The sequence below is a fragment of the Diabrotica virgifera genome, chromosome 3, assembly GCF_917563875.1.
Source record: "Diabrotica virgifera virgifera chromosome 3, PGI_DIABVI_V3a".
Classification (NCBI taxonomy): Eukaryota; Metazoa; Arthropoda; class Insecta; order Coleoptera; family Chrysomelidae; genus Diabrotica; species Diabrotica virgifera.
The window spans coordinates 173,364,874-173,379,172 of record NC_065445.1 but is presented as its reverse complement, the minus strand read 5'-3'; the positions used below and the strand labels follow the sequence as shown (position 1 = coordinate 173,379,172).

Here is a 14,299-nt window from a genome sequence, read left to right as displayed (position 1 = left end):
TTATTTAAGTGTTTTAGGTTAAATCTTCGTATTTTGTGCTAACGTTTCTCCAGTTACTATATGGACAATTATTAATGAAACACCCTGTATATCAGAGTTGTTTGATGATGTAAGAAATAATATTAACGAATTCTATCAAAATTGTAATGACGATCTAGAAATCAACGGAGTAACCAGGATAAACCTAAGGGGGGTACAACTACTGGAAGGTCTCTGGGTGCTATGCAATTAAGGGGGTGCTAACCGTATACAGTATAGAGTGTCCCAATGGGGGGTTATAACCCCCCGAAACCCCCCGGTTACGGCACTGCCAGAAATTATGAAATCAGAGGTAGAACACGCTATAAAAAATGCTAAAATAAGGAAAACTTGTGGTCCAGATGATACACCAACTGAGTTGCTGAAGATAACATAAAAGTAGTAGTAAAACTTTTTAATGCAATATACAGGGTGTAACAAAAATACAGGTCATAAATTAAATCGCATATTCTGGAACCAAAAATAGTTCGAATTAACCTGACTTACCTTAGTACAGATATGCACATAAAAAAAGTTATAGCCCTTTGAAGTTACAAAATGGAAATCGATTTTTTCGAATATATCGAAAACTATTTGAGATTTTTTATTGAAAATGTATATGTGGCATTCTTATGGCAGGAGTATCTTAAAGAACAATTATAGTGAAATTTTTACACCCCATAAAAATTTTATGGGGGTTTTGTTCCCTTAAACCCCCCCAAACTTTGTGTACGTCTCAATTAAATTATTATTGTGGTACCATTAGTTAAATTTAATGTTCTTAAAACTTTTTTGCCTCTTAATATTTTTTCGATAAGACAGTCTTTATCGAGTTGAGGCTTATTTTTTAATATGTTTACATAAAGTTTTTATGGGGATTTTGTTCTTTTAAACCCCCCAAATGGTTGTGTACGTTCCAATTAAAATATTGCTGCTGTACCATTAGTCAAACACAGTGTTTTTAAAACTTTTTTGCCTCTTTATATTTTTTCGAGAAGGCACCTTTTATCGAGATATGGCTTCTTTTTAAATACGGTTCAAAATATACCTAAAAATGCAAATCATACATAAATTTTCATATTATTACCAAGTCTCCATAATCGTACTTAACCATATACAAATATGTGGTGGATTTGAAAAATATTCAAAATATCTCGATAAAAACTGACTTTTCGAAAAAGTAATAAGAGCCAAAAAAGTTTTAAAAATAATGTGTGTAAGTAATGGTACTACAATAATAATTTAATTGGAACGTACACAAAAGTTTGGGGGGTTTAAAGGAACTAAACCCCCATAAAATTTTTATAGGGTGTCCAAATTTCACTCTAATTTTTTCTTAAGATGCTACTATCATAAGAATGCTATATGTCCATTTTCAATAAAAAATCTTTAATAGTTTTCGATATATTGGAAAAATCGATTTTCATTTTGTAACTTCAAAGGGTTGTAACTTTTTTTGTATGCACATTTGTACTAAGGTAAGTTAGGTTCAATCAAACTATTTTTGGTCCCAGAATATGTGATTAGATTTATGACCTGTATTTTCGTTACACTCTGTATAACACCGGAGTGATTCCCACAGACTGGTTTTAGGTACATACTCTATCCCTCCTCCAACCATTATAACTTCGGTTAGCGATACCGTAGCGATGACGGTCGGGTGTTCAATGCTTTTTCCCTATCCAAAAAGAAGTGCTACACCTATATTATATACGCGGTGCGTGCGTTCTATACTATTTATATATACATACACATAATAAATATACGTACACAATTTATTTCGGCGAAGCGATGACGGTGCACAACGTTGCTAAAGAAGTTTTGACTTCAAAAACGTGCAACTTTAAAAGTTACAAGATTTTTGTCAATATTGTTACAGATTATTAAGGATTATAAAGTATTGGTCACGTTCTATAATGTTCGTACTCACTAAACATAAAAAATAATACAAAAATTCTTACTTCTTAAATCTGCGACAATGACCAAACCACTTTTTAATCCAAAAGCCGTAAGCCAATTTGCATGTGGACATGTAGATATACATGATATGGATACTTTCATTCCAAATAGGCCTTTATGGAGGACCTTAGTTTCATTATTTATGATATTCCATATTACAATATTGCCATCATCAGACACACTTATTACCCTATCATCTCCTGCAAATGTAATTCCAACAATTCTATTGTCAGAAGCCTAAAAAGTAAACACCTGTTTAGTAAACATATACAGTATATTTATATTGAAATTTATCACACAAAATAATAAATAAAATAACTGAATATAAATTTGCTGAACGACCCCATGTTCTCTACTTATATCTTTTATCTGATACGGGGGAAATTTATTCTTTGCAAACCATCTATTAAGCTATTTGCAAAAACTACCGCCTCGTCGGCGACAGGACTTCCAATAAAACAACCAAATGACATAAAATAGATAAACCCAAACTACTTAAAATACATAGAAAATAACTTAAAATGTTGAATGGGTTGCATATACTTATGTTGACTGGGTTGAAAATAACTTATTTGCAATAAGCTCCCTTAATTTTCCTAACTATCGAGTGTATTGAGTTGAATTTGCCGGTCTGTAGTTTAAATTTTATGTTAGCTAATGTATTTTTTGTTCCAACAATTTTTTTTCTGTAATTCTGGAGCGCATTACGGGAGGAATCCCCCGATCCCCCAGTAGATTTGCTACTGTTCAGTAGTTTTCTAAAGATAAGGCGGAACTGTAACTATGCTGCGATTGATGATAATTCTTATCTCGCTCTAGAAGCACATTTTCTATCGCACTTCTTCAGTTTTCTGACGACTTTGAGAAGGTTTTCTGAAGACGAAAATACAATTCATCTATTTTTGACCACGAATTCATATACAAGACGCAAGTATGCATGAAGAAAATGAGTCTCTCTTCTTCTAATAATAAATACTTTCGTTCACTTGACCGTGAATTAGTGCGCTTAATGTAAACCGAGCACCTGAATCCAATAAATTCAGAAGGCCGTAGCTTCGGAATAATAGTATTGCAGGTCCCATGGACTTTTTTAATCTACGCACTGAGAGCTATCATTGACTGAACTTTCGTTTTTGACCGGGACCACTTTTCATAAGGAGTGTTGTGGAATCCTTTAGAAAAAAAAATAATATCATCAGTTTCCATTGATTGTGATGTAGTACAGAAAGAGATGTAAAAAAAAAGATTCTGTGTGTGTACTTTGTACGCACGTAAGAAGTTATACTTCTATTCTATGATTTAAACGAAATTAATATACTTTTTATTTATATTTTATTTAAATATTAAACTAATTTATACTTACTACTTCTCAAACATTTTTATTAAAACAGTGCCAAAAATTAAAATAAAAGAATAAAAACACACAAACACATTAAAAATGCCACAAATGATTTCTGAACATTAATTGTCGGAAATTTTTTTTAACTAAATACGTATTTTCTGAAAATAAAATTATATAATAAATATACTTACAATCATAAAATGTATAAAAAAATAAAAAAATAAAAGTTTTTATTGGGATTCGAACCAGCTATCACCGCGGTTGGTATATTGGGGTTCATTTGCCTTAAACGCTTCGCCACGGAGGCAATGTGTCATTATGTGCGAAGATCGACTAACTAAACGGATTAAGCTTTTGACATTTTTGAGTTAAATTAAATTATTTTGATTTTGAATTGAAATGATTTAGAATTGAAAAAATACAACAAAACATAGAGTAAGAAAACAATATATTAGGTGAACATTGATAGAAATTTTGATGGTAATCAAATTATGTAAATAAAAGTATTACATACTATGTATTTTGGTAGGTTCAAATAGGTACCTGTTGCTTTTAAAAACTATTTAAATGTCACTACAATGAAATTGTACATGAATTGATTGACATGAAATTTGGCATACACATAGATAACAAGTCAAAGAAAAAAAGTGATATTGTGCCGATGTGTGCTTTTGCCCCATGGGTGAGTGTCACCCCCTTTTAGGGGTGAAAAATATATGTTCGAAATAAGTCCGAAAATGGATAAAATGACTAATTCTAAGCAACTTTTGTTCAATAAAGTTTTTTCACCAAGTTAATACTTTTCGAGTTATTTGCGAGTGAATATGTTAATTTTTGTACAAAATAACCACGTTTTCAGACGGTTTTTCGCAAATATCTCAAAAAGTAAGGATTTGGTGGAAAAACAATTCATATCAAAAATATAGCACGTAAAAAAGTGAAAAACTTGGTGTATATATTAGGTCACTGTACCAGAGAACAACAACCACAGAGAAACGACACGCCTTTGATCTTTCGTGGCTAAGCCGCCAACGACACTTAAAGCAACCAAAGCGACCAGGGAACCCATAGTCAGTGGGCATATCACACAATATAAATTCGTAAATAAAATTAAGCATTTATGTTGACTTTCAGTAAATATAAAATATTGCACCGAGAAAAAAGTTGCGTACAGGGCCGGCTTTTGTTGGCATTCTTTATAATAATGGAATTATTTTTGATTTACAAAAGGTTGCAAATATATCGCACAACGCAAAGTAATGGTGAAAATCATATTGATTGGAACAATGAAAATACCTTATTGTTTATCCTGATTTTGGCATTGAAAGACCAATAATAAAATATACCTATTTATTACGGTAGGTGTGACATTCACTGATTTTTTTTTGGCTTGGACTGATACAAGACATAATTTGTTCGTCGAGGTATTTCCTAATAAATTATATTTTTTAACATAGGTTATCGAAAAATAACACAGCCATTGTAACGGCTACGGAAATGTCACAAACTCTGAAAGTTCCAATTCTGTTTGGGTGACAAATGTTCGTGATCGATAACAAGAAACTTTATGTTAAAATCGAATGTCAATATTGTTCTTGTCTTGGAAACCTATCTAAAGTACATTTTTCCTTTAAAGTCGAATATCGGAGCAAACGAATAAAAACCCAAGAAGTACTGTAAGAGTATATTTATATAAATATAAATATGTAACAATCTAAAAAATAATCAAAAAAGTATTATACGAATCGTTACAATTACACCGATTTATAACATTACATACACTACATACATTCAGTATCATTGTAAATCCAAGATGTCCACCGCTATAAAATGGTGGATTACATATTTTTTCACAACTACTTCAACATGGGTATCAAATGAAAGGGCTTGACTATTAATAAAGATTTCATTATAGAAAATCCAAAATGGCCGCCAAAAAATGGTGGGTTACATATTATTTAATTTCACAACTACTTTAATATGGGTATTAAATGAAAGGGCTTGACTTCTAATAAAGAGTTCATTATAGAAAATCCAAAATGGCCGCCAAAAAATGGTGGGTTACACATTTAATTTCACAACTACCTGAATATGGATATCAAATGAAGGGGCTTGACTAGTAGAAAAGAGTTCATTATAGAAAATCCAAAATAGCTGCCAACAGAATAGCGTATTACATATTTTCGTTGGCATACTGTTATACCCCCATCTACTGTTTTTTTATTTTTATTGACTTCTAAAAGGCATTTGATCGTGGTAAATATTTTATATTGATCGAGGTTTTAAGAATCATTGGCAAGATTTCCCAATTATCACCCCAATTATTTCTCCAACAATTTTTAGTTTGAATAGTATTTTGTTTGCGTCGTTTAAATCAGAAATTGTCGTGTATATATATTTATATATTTTTTATATATTTTTATACTCTTTATATATTTTTATTTCGTAAAAATAGGATATCTTGGAGTGCGATGACATCCGAACAACATCTGTTTTGACCTGGTTGGCCCTTCGGAGACTTGCGTCTGTTATGAAATACATGCACTGACACCAAATTTATTATTTTTATTTTGAAATATCCCTTGCTTGGCAGAGAGAAGTTTAGTTTTTTTATGCATTACGTAGGGGTAATGTATATAAGGAAATGAATCACTTTCGTCATGATTTATTATCAATAATATTTCTTCTTCTTTAAGTACCGTGCCCAAATTTTTAGGCGTGGGTAGCTTCCATAACAATTTGCCGCTTTGTTCTCAATGTTAACATTACTTCAACGATCATGGGAAGTACAGAAACCAATTTACGTCTGCTTTATAGATTTCGAGAAGGCGTTTGATAGAGTTCAACATGATAGGTTGTTTCAATATCTATCTAGAAATGATTGGAATAGATGATAAAGATCTGAGACTTTTACAACATCTATATTGGAATCAAGAAGCTTCTATTCTGGTAGACGGCAAAGAAACAGACAAAATTTGCATTCAAAGAGGTGTCAGACAGGGTTGTGTGTTATCCCCAACTTTGTTTAACGTATACTCAGAAATAATTTTTAATGAAGCCTTGGAAGGACAATGTGGAGTTCGAATCGGGGGTGAAACTATTAACAACATCAGATATGCAGACGACACCGCGACCATGGCTGAAAACATCGAAGATCTTCAATTCCTTATAGATCGAGTCACTAGAGAATGCTCCAATAACGGACTTAACATAAATGCAACAAAGACAAAGTTACTTGTGGTTAGTAAACAAGACGTCGGCCCTATGCAACTAATTGTCAGTGATGAATCAATAACAAAAGTTAACCATTTTAAATACCTAGGATGTTGGTTAAACGAGACACTAAATCCGGATGAAGAAATTAAAACTCGTATAGAAATTGCAAGAGGAGCATTTATGAAACTTAGATCTATTCTGAGCAACTCTCAGTTGAACTTACAACTAAGAATGAAGTTCCTAAAATGTTATGTGTATCCTGTATTACTATATGGATGTGAAACCTGGATCATGAAGGTTAACATGATGAACAAATTAGAAGCCTTTGAGATGTGGTCATATCGTAGAATGCTCAGAATATCTTGGGTTCAACGCATTTCTAACAGAGAAGTCTTCAACAGAGTAGGTCAAGGCGAAGGTGACTTAATGGAGATGATAAAAAAGAGAAAACTTGAATATCTGGGGCATATAATGAGAGGTAGCAGATACAGGATGCTGCAGTTAATACTCAATGGAAAGATCGACGGAAAAAGAGGAATTGGTCGAAAGAAATATTCATGGCTCCGAAACCTTCGTCAATGGACTGGCTTATCGGCAGATCAATTGTTACATGCCGCACAAGATCGAGAACGATATCGGCAAATTGTTATGGAAGCTACCCACGCCTAAAAATTTGGGCACGGTACTTAAAGAAGAAGAAATATTATTGATAATAAATCATGACGAAAGTGATTCATTTCCTTATATACATTACCCCTACGTAATGCATAAAAAAACTAAACTTCTCTCTGCCAAGCAAGGGATATTTCAAAATAAAAATAATAAATTTGGTGTCAATGCATGTATTTCATAACAGACGCAAGTCTCCGAAGGGCCAACCAGGTCAAAACAGATGTTGTTCGGGTGTCATCGCACTCCAAGATATCCTATTTTTACGAAATAAAAATATATAAAGAGTATAAAAATATATAAAAAATATATAAATATATATACACGACAATTTCTGATTTAAACGACGCAAACAAAATACTATTCAAACTAAAAATTGTTGGAGAAATAATTGGGGTGATAATTGGGAAATCTTGCCAATGATTCTTAAAACCTCGATCAATATAAAATATTTACCACGATCAAATGCCTTTTAGAAGTCAATAAAAATAAAAAAAAACAGTAGATGGGGGTATAACAGTATGCCAACGAAAATATGTAATACGCTATTCTGTTGGCAGCTATTTTGGATTTTCTATAATGAACTCTTTTCTACTAGTCAAGCCCCTTCATTTGATATCCATATTGAGGTAGTTGTGAAATTAAATATGTAACCCACCATTTTTTTGGCGGCCATTTTGGATTTTCTATAATGAACTCTTTATTAGAAGTCAAGCCCTTTCATTTGATACCCATATTAAAGTAGTTGTGAAATTAAATAATATGTAACCCACCATTTTTTGGCGGCCATTTTGGATTTTCTATAATGAACTCTTTATTAATAGTCAAGCCCTTTCATTTGATACCCATGTTGAAGTAGTTGTGAAAAAATATGTAATCCACCATTTTATAGCGGTGGACATCTTGGATTTACAATGATACTGAATGTATGTAGTGTATGTAATGTTATAAATCGGTGTAATTGTAACGATTCGTATAATACTTTTTTGATTATTTTTTAGATTGTTACATATTTATATTTATATAAATATACTCTTACAGTACTTCTTGGGTTTTTATTAGTTTGCTCCGATATTCGACTTTAAAGGAAAAATGTACTTTCGATAGGTTTCCAAGACAAGAACAATATTGACATTCGATTTTAACATAAAGTTTCTTGTTATCGATCACGAACATTTGTCACCCAAACAGAATTGGAACTTTCAGAGTTTGTGACATTTCCGTAGCCGTTACAATGGCTGTGTTATTTTTCGATAACCTATATTAAAAAATATAATTTATTAGGAAATACCTCGACGAACAAATTATATCTTGTATCAGTCCAAGCAAAAAAAAAAATCAGTGAATGTCACCATACATATTCATTCAAAGCTTGACTTAACAAAGTATCTGGAAAAATTTCACAAAACGCAGTTAAAGCGTGAAGTCGACTATATAAACTGTTACTCTTATAACAATTTTGCTGAATAAAGTATACAACATTTCTATAATACGAAATAAACTGTAAATTGTCCAATAACGACACTCGTTGAGACACTAAATCAATGTTTGCTCTCAGGATCTGGCTTACATCATCTTCACATAAATAATATTCGATTCCATGTTTCTCGATAGTCAGGAACTTTACATTTTCCATTACCAATTGTCTTAGTTTGCAGAAATCACCACACTCTTCGATTGGATCATACTCATCGGAACAGGTGGGCAAAGGTGGTATGAAAAATTCTTCCATAATTTGTATAAACATCTCAATTAGGGTAGTCCACTCGAATGTGTTTAAACTGATTCTTGTACATTTACCATGTTGGTACAGAATAATGGATGGAAAAAACTGTCGAGCTGGAGATAGGCCAATTTTTATGAGAAAACATCCTACTGGATAGGTAGTTTCCAATAAATAATATGGTTCATTTTTGGCAGCTTCTTCATATTTAATTGTCAGCATTTTCCAAAAAATGTATGTCTACGCGGCGTATCGAAATATAGATCCTTAAACTACATCTGAACTAGTAATCCAACTGTTGTGTTTGCTATCCAATCCTAACCATTTAACATACATCTTATTGCCTTTTCGTCTAAGTACTTTTTCAACCAAGTCAATGTCGGGATTTTTTGTTTTCTGTAATTCTTCTTCCTAAAACCCGCCACTAATCGGTGTACCTTGCATGTCTTCGAGCAAATACGTTATAGGATTCGTTATCTTAACTTGTACAATTCTAAATAATTCTGTAGTCCAATTGGGCGTGTAGGCCTTTTCAAAGAAATGTTTTGCCTTTGATATACGTACAATGTCGCCAACTTTAAATCTGCGTGGACCGGCAATCTTTAAATGACTATAACTTTTGTGTAAAATCGCTTTTTCGTTGGATTTGTTGACATGAGATGGCTTGTATCCTGTTTTACTGTGCTTTGTATTGTTGTATTCCTCAGTGACTGCAGGTAGTGCATCTAGCCATTTGTATGATCCATGTAAACTGAAATGCTTGTACAACTTTGCTTTCAACGTTCTAATAACTCTTTCACAAATGGCAGCCTTCTTAACCGTGTAGGTGCTGTAATGATTAATTTCGTGTTTTTTCATTAAATTTTGAAATTTTCTGTTGTAAAATTCGGTTCCCTGATCAGATTGTAGGTTTTTCGGAACTCGTTGAGTATGGGCGAGAATATCCGAAAATGCGCGAGTAATTTCCTCACCTGTTTTGGACTTTAGAGGACATGTCCAAACAAATTTTGAAAAACAATCAACTACAACTAGTATTAGTTTGTAATTTTTATTTTGGTGCGCATAAGGACGCATTTCAGCCAAATCCATCTGCCACAAGTCATCGATTCCTTTGATTATTGTTCGTCGACGAGGATAGTTTTTTCGTGCTGGTTTATGCAACTCATACACCACCTGTTCCTTTTCTTTAGACATTTTCATAAACGACTTTCAATTGCTGTTAGGCGAGTATCTATATTCATCGAATGAAGGTTGTCTACTACATCCTGTAATGCCGCGTTCATTTCTTTTATCTTCTTTTCCATCTTCATATCGTATATCGCATGATGTGCAATGGTTTCTGCAGCAGATTGTATATTCTTATCCGTATCCTTTTTTTAGTGTATTCAAATCATCTTTGAATATTTTTTGCAACTTTTGCTCGAGAAGTGGAACTGTGGTTTTATGAAGCTCTTTTCTTACTTCGTTTAGTTCCATGGTTAAATTCTTTATATCATTAGTTTTTTGCTGCAACAACTTATTTACATTATTCTCCGTATCCTTTTTTAGTGTATTCAAATCATTTTTCATTATTTTCTGCAACTTTAGCTCGAGAAGTGGAACTGTGGTTTTATGAAGCTCTTCTCTTACTTCATTTAGTCCGATGGCTAAACCTTTTATCTCCCCAATTTTTTGCTGCAACAACTCACCATGTGTTTGAATTAATGGTGACTGTATGTTACGCAACTCATTTATTTGTGCATCAACGTATTTTTTCGTTGCAGCATCACCATTTTCTGATGGATCCTTGACATTGCAAATTTTCATATTTTCGGCATTAATATTTCCGTCAGAAGTATGTGGAAATGTAACTCGCGTCACATTTTGAGCGCTACCACCACCATCACCACCACCACCACCACCACGAGAATGATGACCGAATTTGTCGACACTCATAATGGAAATGATATTGTCATTCCCAGTTACTCTATTATATTAGCTTCTTTTAGTTCATTGATGGCGTTACACTGTAAATCAAACGAGAGTCATCGATAAGCCCTGATCCTTTGGAGGATGCAGCTGGCGAAGATAGCTGTGGAGACGCTGATTGAGATGATGTTGAACGAGTTGGTATACGACTTTTTTTTCCACGGTTTTTTCCATCCATTATTCTGTACCAACATGGTAAATGTACAAGAATCAGTTTAAACACATTCGAGTGGACTACCCTAATTGAGATGTTTATACAAATTATGGAAGAATTTTTCATACCACCTTTGCCCACCTGTTCCGATGAGTATGATCCAATCGAAGAGTGTGGTGATTTCTGCAAACTAAGACAATTGGTAATGGAAAATGTAAAGTTCCTGACTATCGAGAAACATGGAATCGAATATTATTTATGTGAAGATGATGTAAGCCAGATCCTGAGAGCAAACATTGATTTAGTGTCTCAACGAGTGTCGTTATTGGACAATTTACAGTTTATTTCGTATTATAGAAATGTTGTATACTTTATTCAGCAAAATTGTTATAAGAGTAACAGTTTATATAGTCGACTTCACGCTTTAACTGCGTTTTGTGAAATTTTTCCAGATACTTTGTTAAGTCAAGCTTTGAATGAATATGTATGGTATTATAGCAATAAAGTTGTAAATGATTTGGATAATTCTTAATAAATAATATTAATAAAATATGTTGTCTTTTATTTTTGACTTTAGAGAGTGTAACAGAGGGTATCAGAGGTCAGCACAGTGTAGCAGAGCGGAGCAGAAGGTAATAGAGATTAGCAGAGGGTAGCAGAGCGCAGCAGAGGATAGCAAGTCGAATGTCACGTAACTGTCACGTCCTACGTCGAATGTCACGTCCTACGTCATACCTCAAATGTCACGTTCTGCGTCGAATGTCACGTCCTACGTCAACCGACACGTCCTGCGTCGCATGTCACGTCATTCACGTCATATTTCACGCCAAATGTCACGTTCTGCGTCGAATTTCACGTCATTCACGTCCTACGTCAAATGTCACGTTCTGCGTCGAATGTAACGTCATTCACGTTCTGTGTCGCATGTCAGCGCTTTGCCACGTCCTGTGCCACGTCACACATAAATGTCACGTCATACGTCAAATGTCATGTTCTGTTAGGCACTATACGGAAAAGAAGAAGAATTGACAGTTAATATTGAACGTTGACAGAAGAATTGAAAGTTGGCTTCTGTGTCGCCATCGCTTTCACTTGACACCCCATACGTCAAAATCGGACCAATAGCAACGAAGATATCCTGTAATGCCGTTTTGGCGCTGCCGCCATCTTTGTTTTTGTCTCAACTTATTCGTTACCCCCTCCCCGTTCCAACAAGCTCTCTTACGCCACGATCGGACCAATAGAAACGAAGATATGACGTAATGCCCTTTTGGCATACTTTGATGCGCACGCCACATACTGCGTTCAACCCCCCTTTTTCATCCCCTTTCCAACGATACGTCACACGTCATCCTACGTTAAGCCGTTTGGCATTTATTAATATTTAAGGGTTGCGATTTAGGGGATGTGCCAGAAGTAACGTTGTCTATCTACTCAAATGAACTTAATTGTTATCACTTCACAAGTTTTTTACTCGCGTATGTATTGATCATACGACCTGTAAGTTTCATCGGTTCAAAGTCCTTATTTTTGAAAGAGCTGTAGTGACAAGGGCTTGAACGAGTTACTTATGACGAGTGTATGCAAATTTAGAAACACCGAATCTTGACCAATTTTTGTCTTACAGAAAAACAAATTAATACAAAATATTCAGAAAAGTAAAGCCGACTTTTTTATTGTTTAAGACTTTTGGTATCTCTAACAATTTTTAAGTTATTTTGAAAAAAAAGCATTTTTTTCAAAATTAAAATTTTTAAAAATTTTACCTTAAAACCAAATTTTTTCAAAAATAAGCATTTTGAATCGATGAAACTTACAGATTATATTATAAACACAACATAAGTAACTTGTGAAGCGGTAAAGATTAATTTCATTGAAGTTGCTAATTGGGGTGTGATCTTCCTGATTTTTTTTGCCAAAACAAAAGGGACCAACTTTATTTTGAGCGTAACTTGCTTAGATTTGATGCTAGAAATTTTTTTTATAAAAACAGAAATGCTTTTTTTTAACACTTTAAAAAAGTTGTAATGTGTTTTCCCCAAGAATGATTCATTATTTGGATATTTGACATTAAATTATTCTATTTGGAATTTTTCGAATCTGAACCTATTTTTCATTAGCTATAACTCTGCGTTTGCTAGATATAGAGACCTAATATATACACCGTTTTTTTCACTTTTTTATAGGCTATAGTTTTACCAAGAATATTTTTTTCGACAAAATGCCTACGTTTTGAGTTATTTGCGAAAAACCGTCTAAAAACGTGGTTATTTTGTTGAAAAATGAACATATTCACTTGCAAATAACTCGAAAAGTATTGATTTGGTGAAAAAACTCTATAGAACAAAAGTTGATTAAAATTAGTCAGTTTATCCATTTCGGGACTTATCTTGAACATATATTTTTTCACCTCCGAGATGGGGTGAAACTCACCCCTAGGGCAAAAGCACACATCGGCACCATATCACTTTTTTACTATGACATGTTAGCTATGCGTATGCCAAATTTCATGTCAATCCAAGCGGTTCTTTAAAATTTACAGCAAAAACCGTGAAAGAATGTACTAATAGAAGGACATAGTAGTTCAAATGTCGAGCATCTATCAAAACCCTTTTTGATAACAAGATTGACATATAGTCCAGAGAAATAAGATTTTTCTCGTGACACATCCCCCTCCAGGCCGAAACCAAATTTTTTGAGTAGTATGGACATCTATATTAATAACCTATATATTTCCTGCAGCCGATTTTGATGATATACATAGTTATAAACAAATGAAGATCAAAAAACGGTACATTTTTGCTTTTTTCGTCTATTACTAAAAAGTAAGGCATTCTAAACAAATTTGAGAATAAGAAACTCATAAATCATATAAAAAGCTTCAATATGGCGTTCGCTGAATATGTCTATCCTTATTTGTTGCTTAGAAAATTGTAAAATTAGTCACAAATTTTGAAATTTTATAAATGTTCATAACTTATGTAAAAATTAAGTTAGAACCTTCCTATTAAACGGGATGCTGAGACTTCTTGTGCTTAAATTATATTTTAAATTTCAAAGCAATTGCTCAAATAGTTTAAAAGTTATTTCATTTGTTTTTCCCAAATTCATTTTTTTTTGCAACACTATAAGTCAGAAAATTATGAGGTTACAGTAACACTTCGGACAGTTTATGAAAGAAGAATATTTCTACTATTAACCTAATTAAAAAAATGACAAAAAGTAATTTTAAACAGTGGAAAATTATTTT

At 33.2% G+C, this 14,299-nt stretch overlaps 1 protein-coding gene across 4 annotated transcripts in view; it reads right to left on the bottom strand.

The window, feature by feature from the left end:
* LOC114334840 (gem-associated protein 5) overlaps nucleotides 1-14,299 on the bottom strand; it is a 284,268-nt gene that overhangs the window by 180,343 nt on the left and 89,626 nt on the right. For all 4 annotated transcript variants that reach the window (XM_028284946.2, XM_028284949.2, XM_028284947.2 and 1 more), the window contains exon 4: nucleotides 1,980-2,214. In XM_028284946.2, coding sequence (XP_028140747.2) covers nucleotides 1,980-2,214 — 235 coding nt within the window. The remainder of the gene's footprint in view (nucleotides 1-1,979; nucleotides 2,215-14,299) is intronic.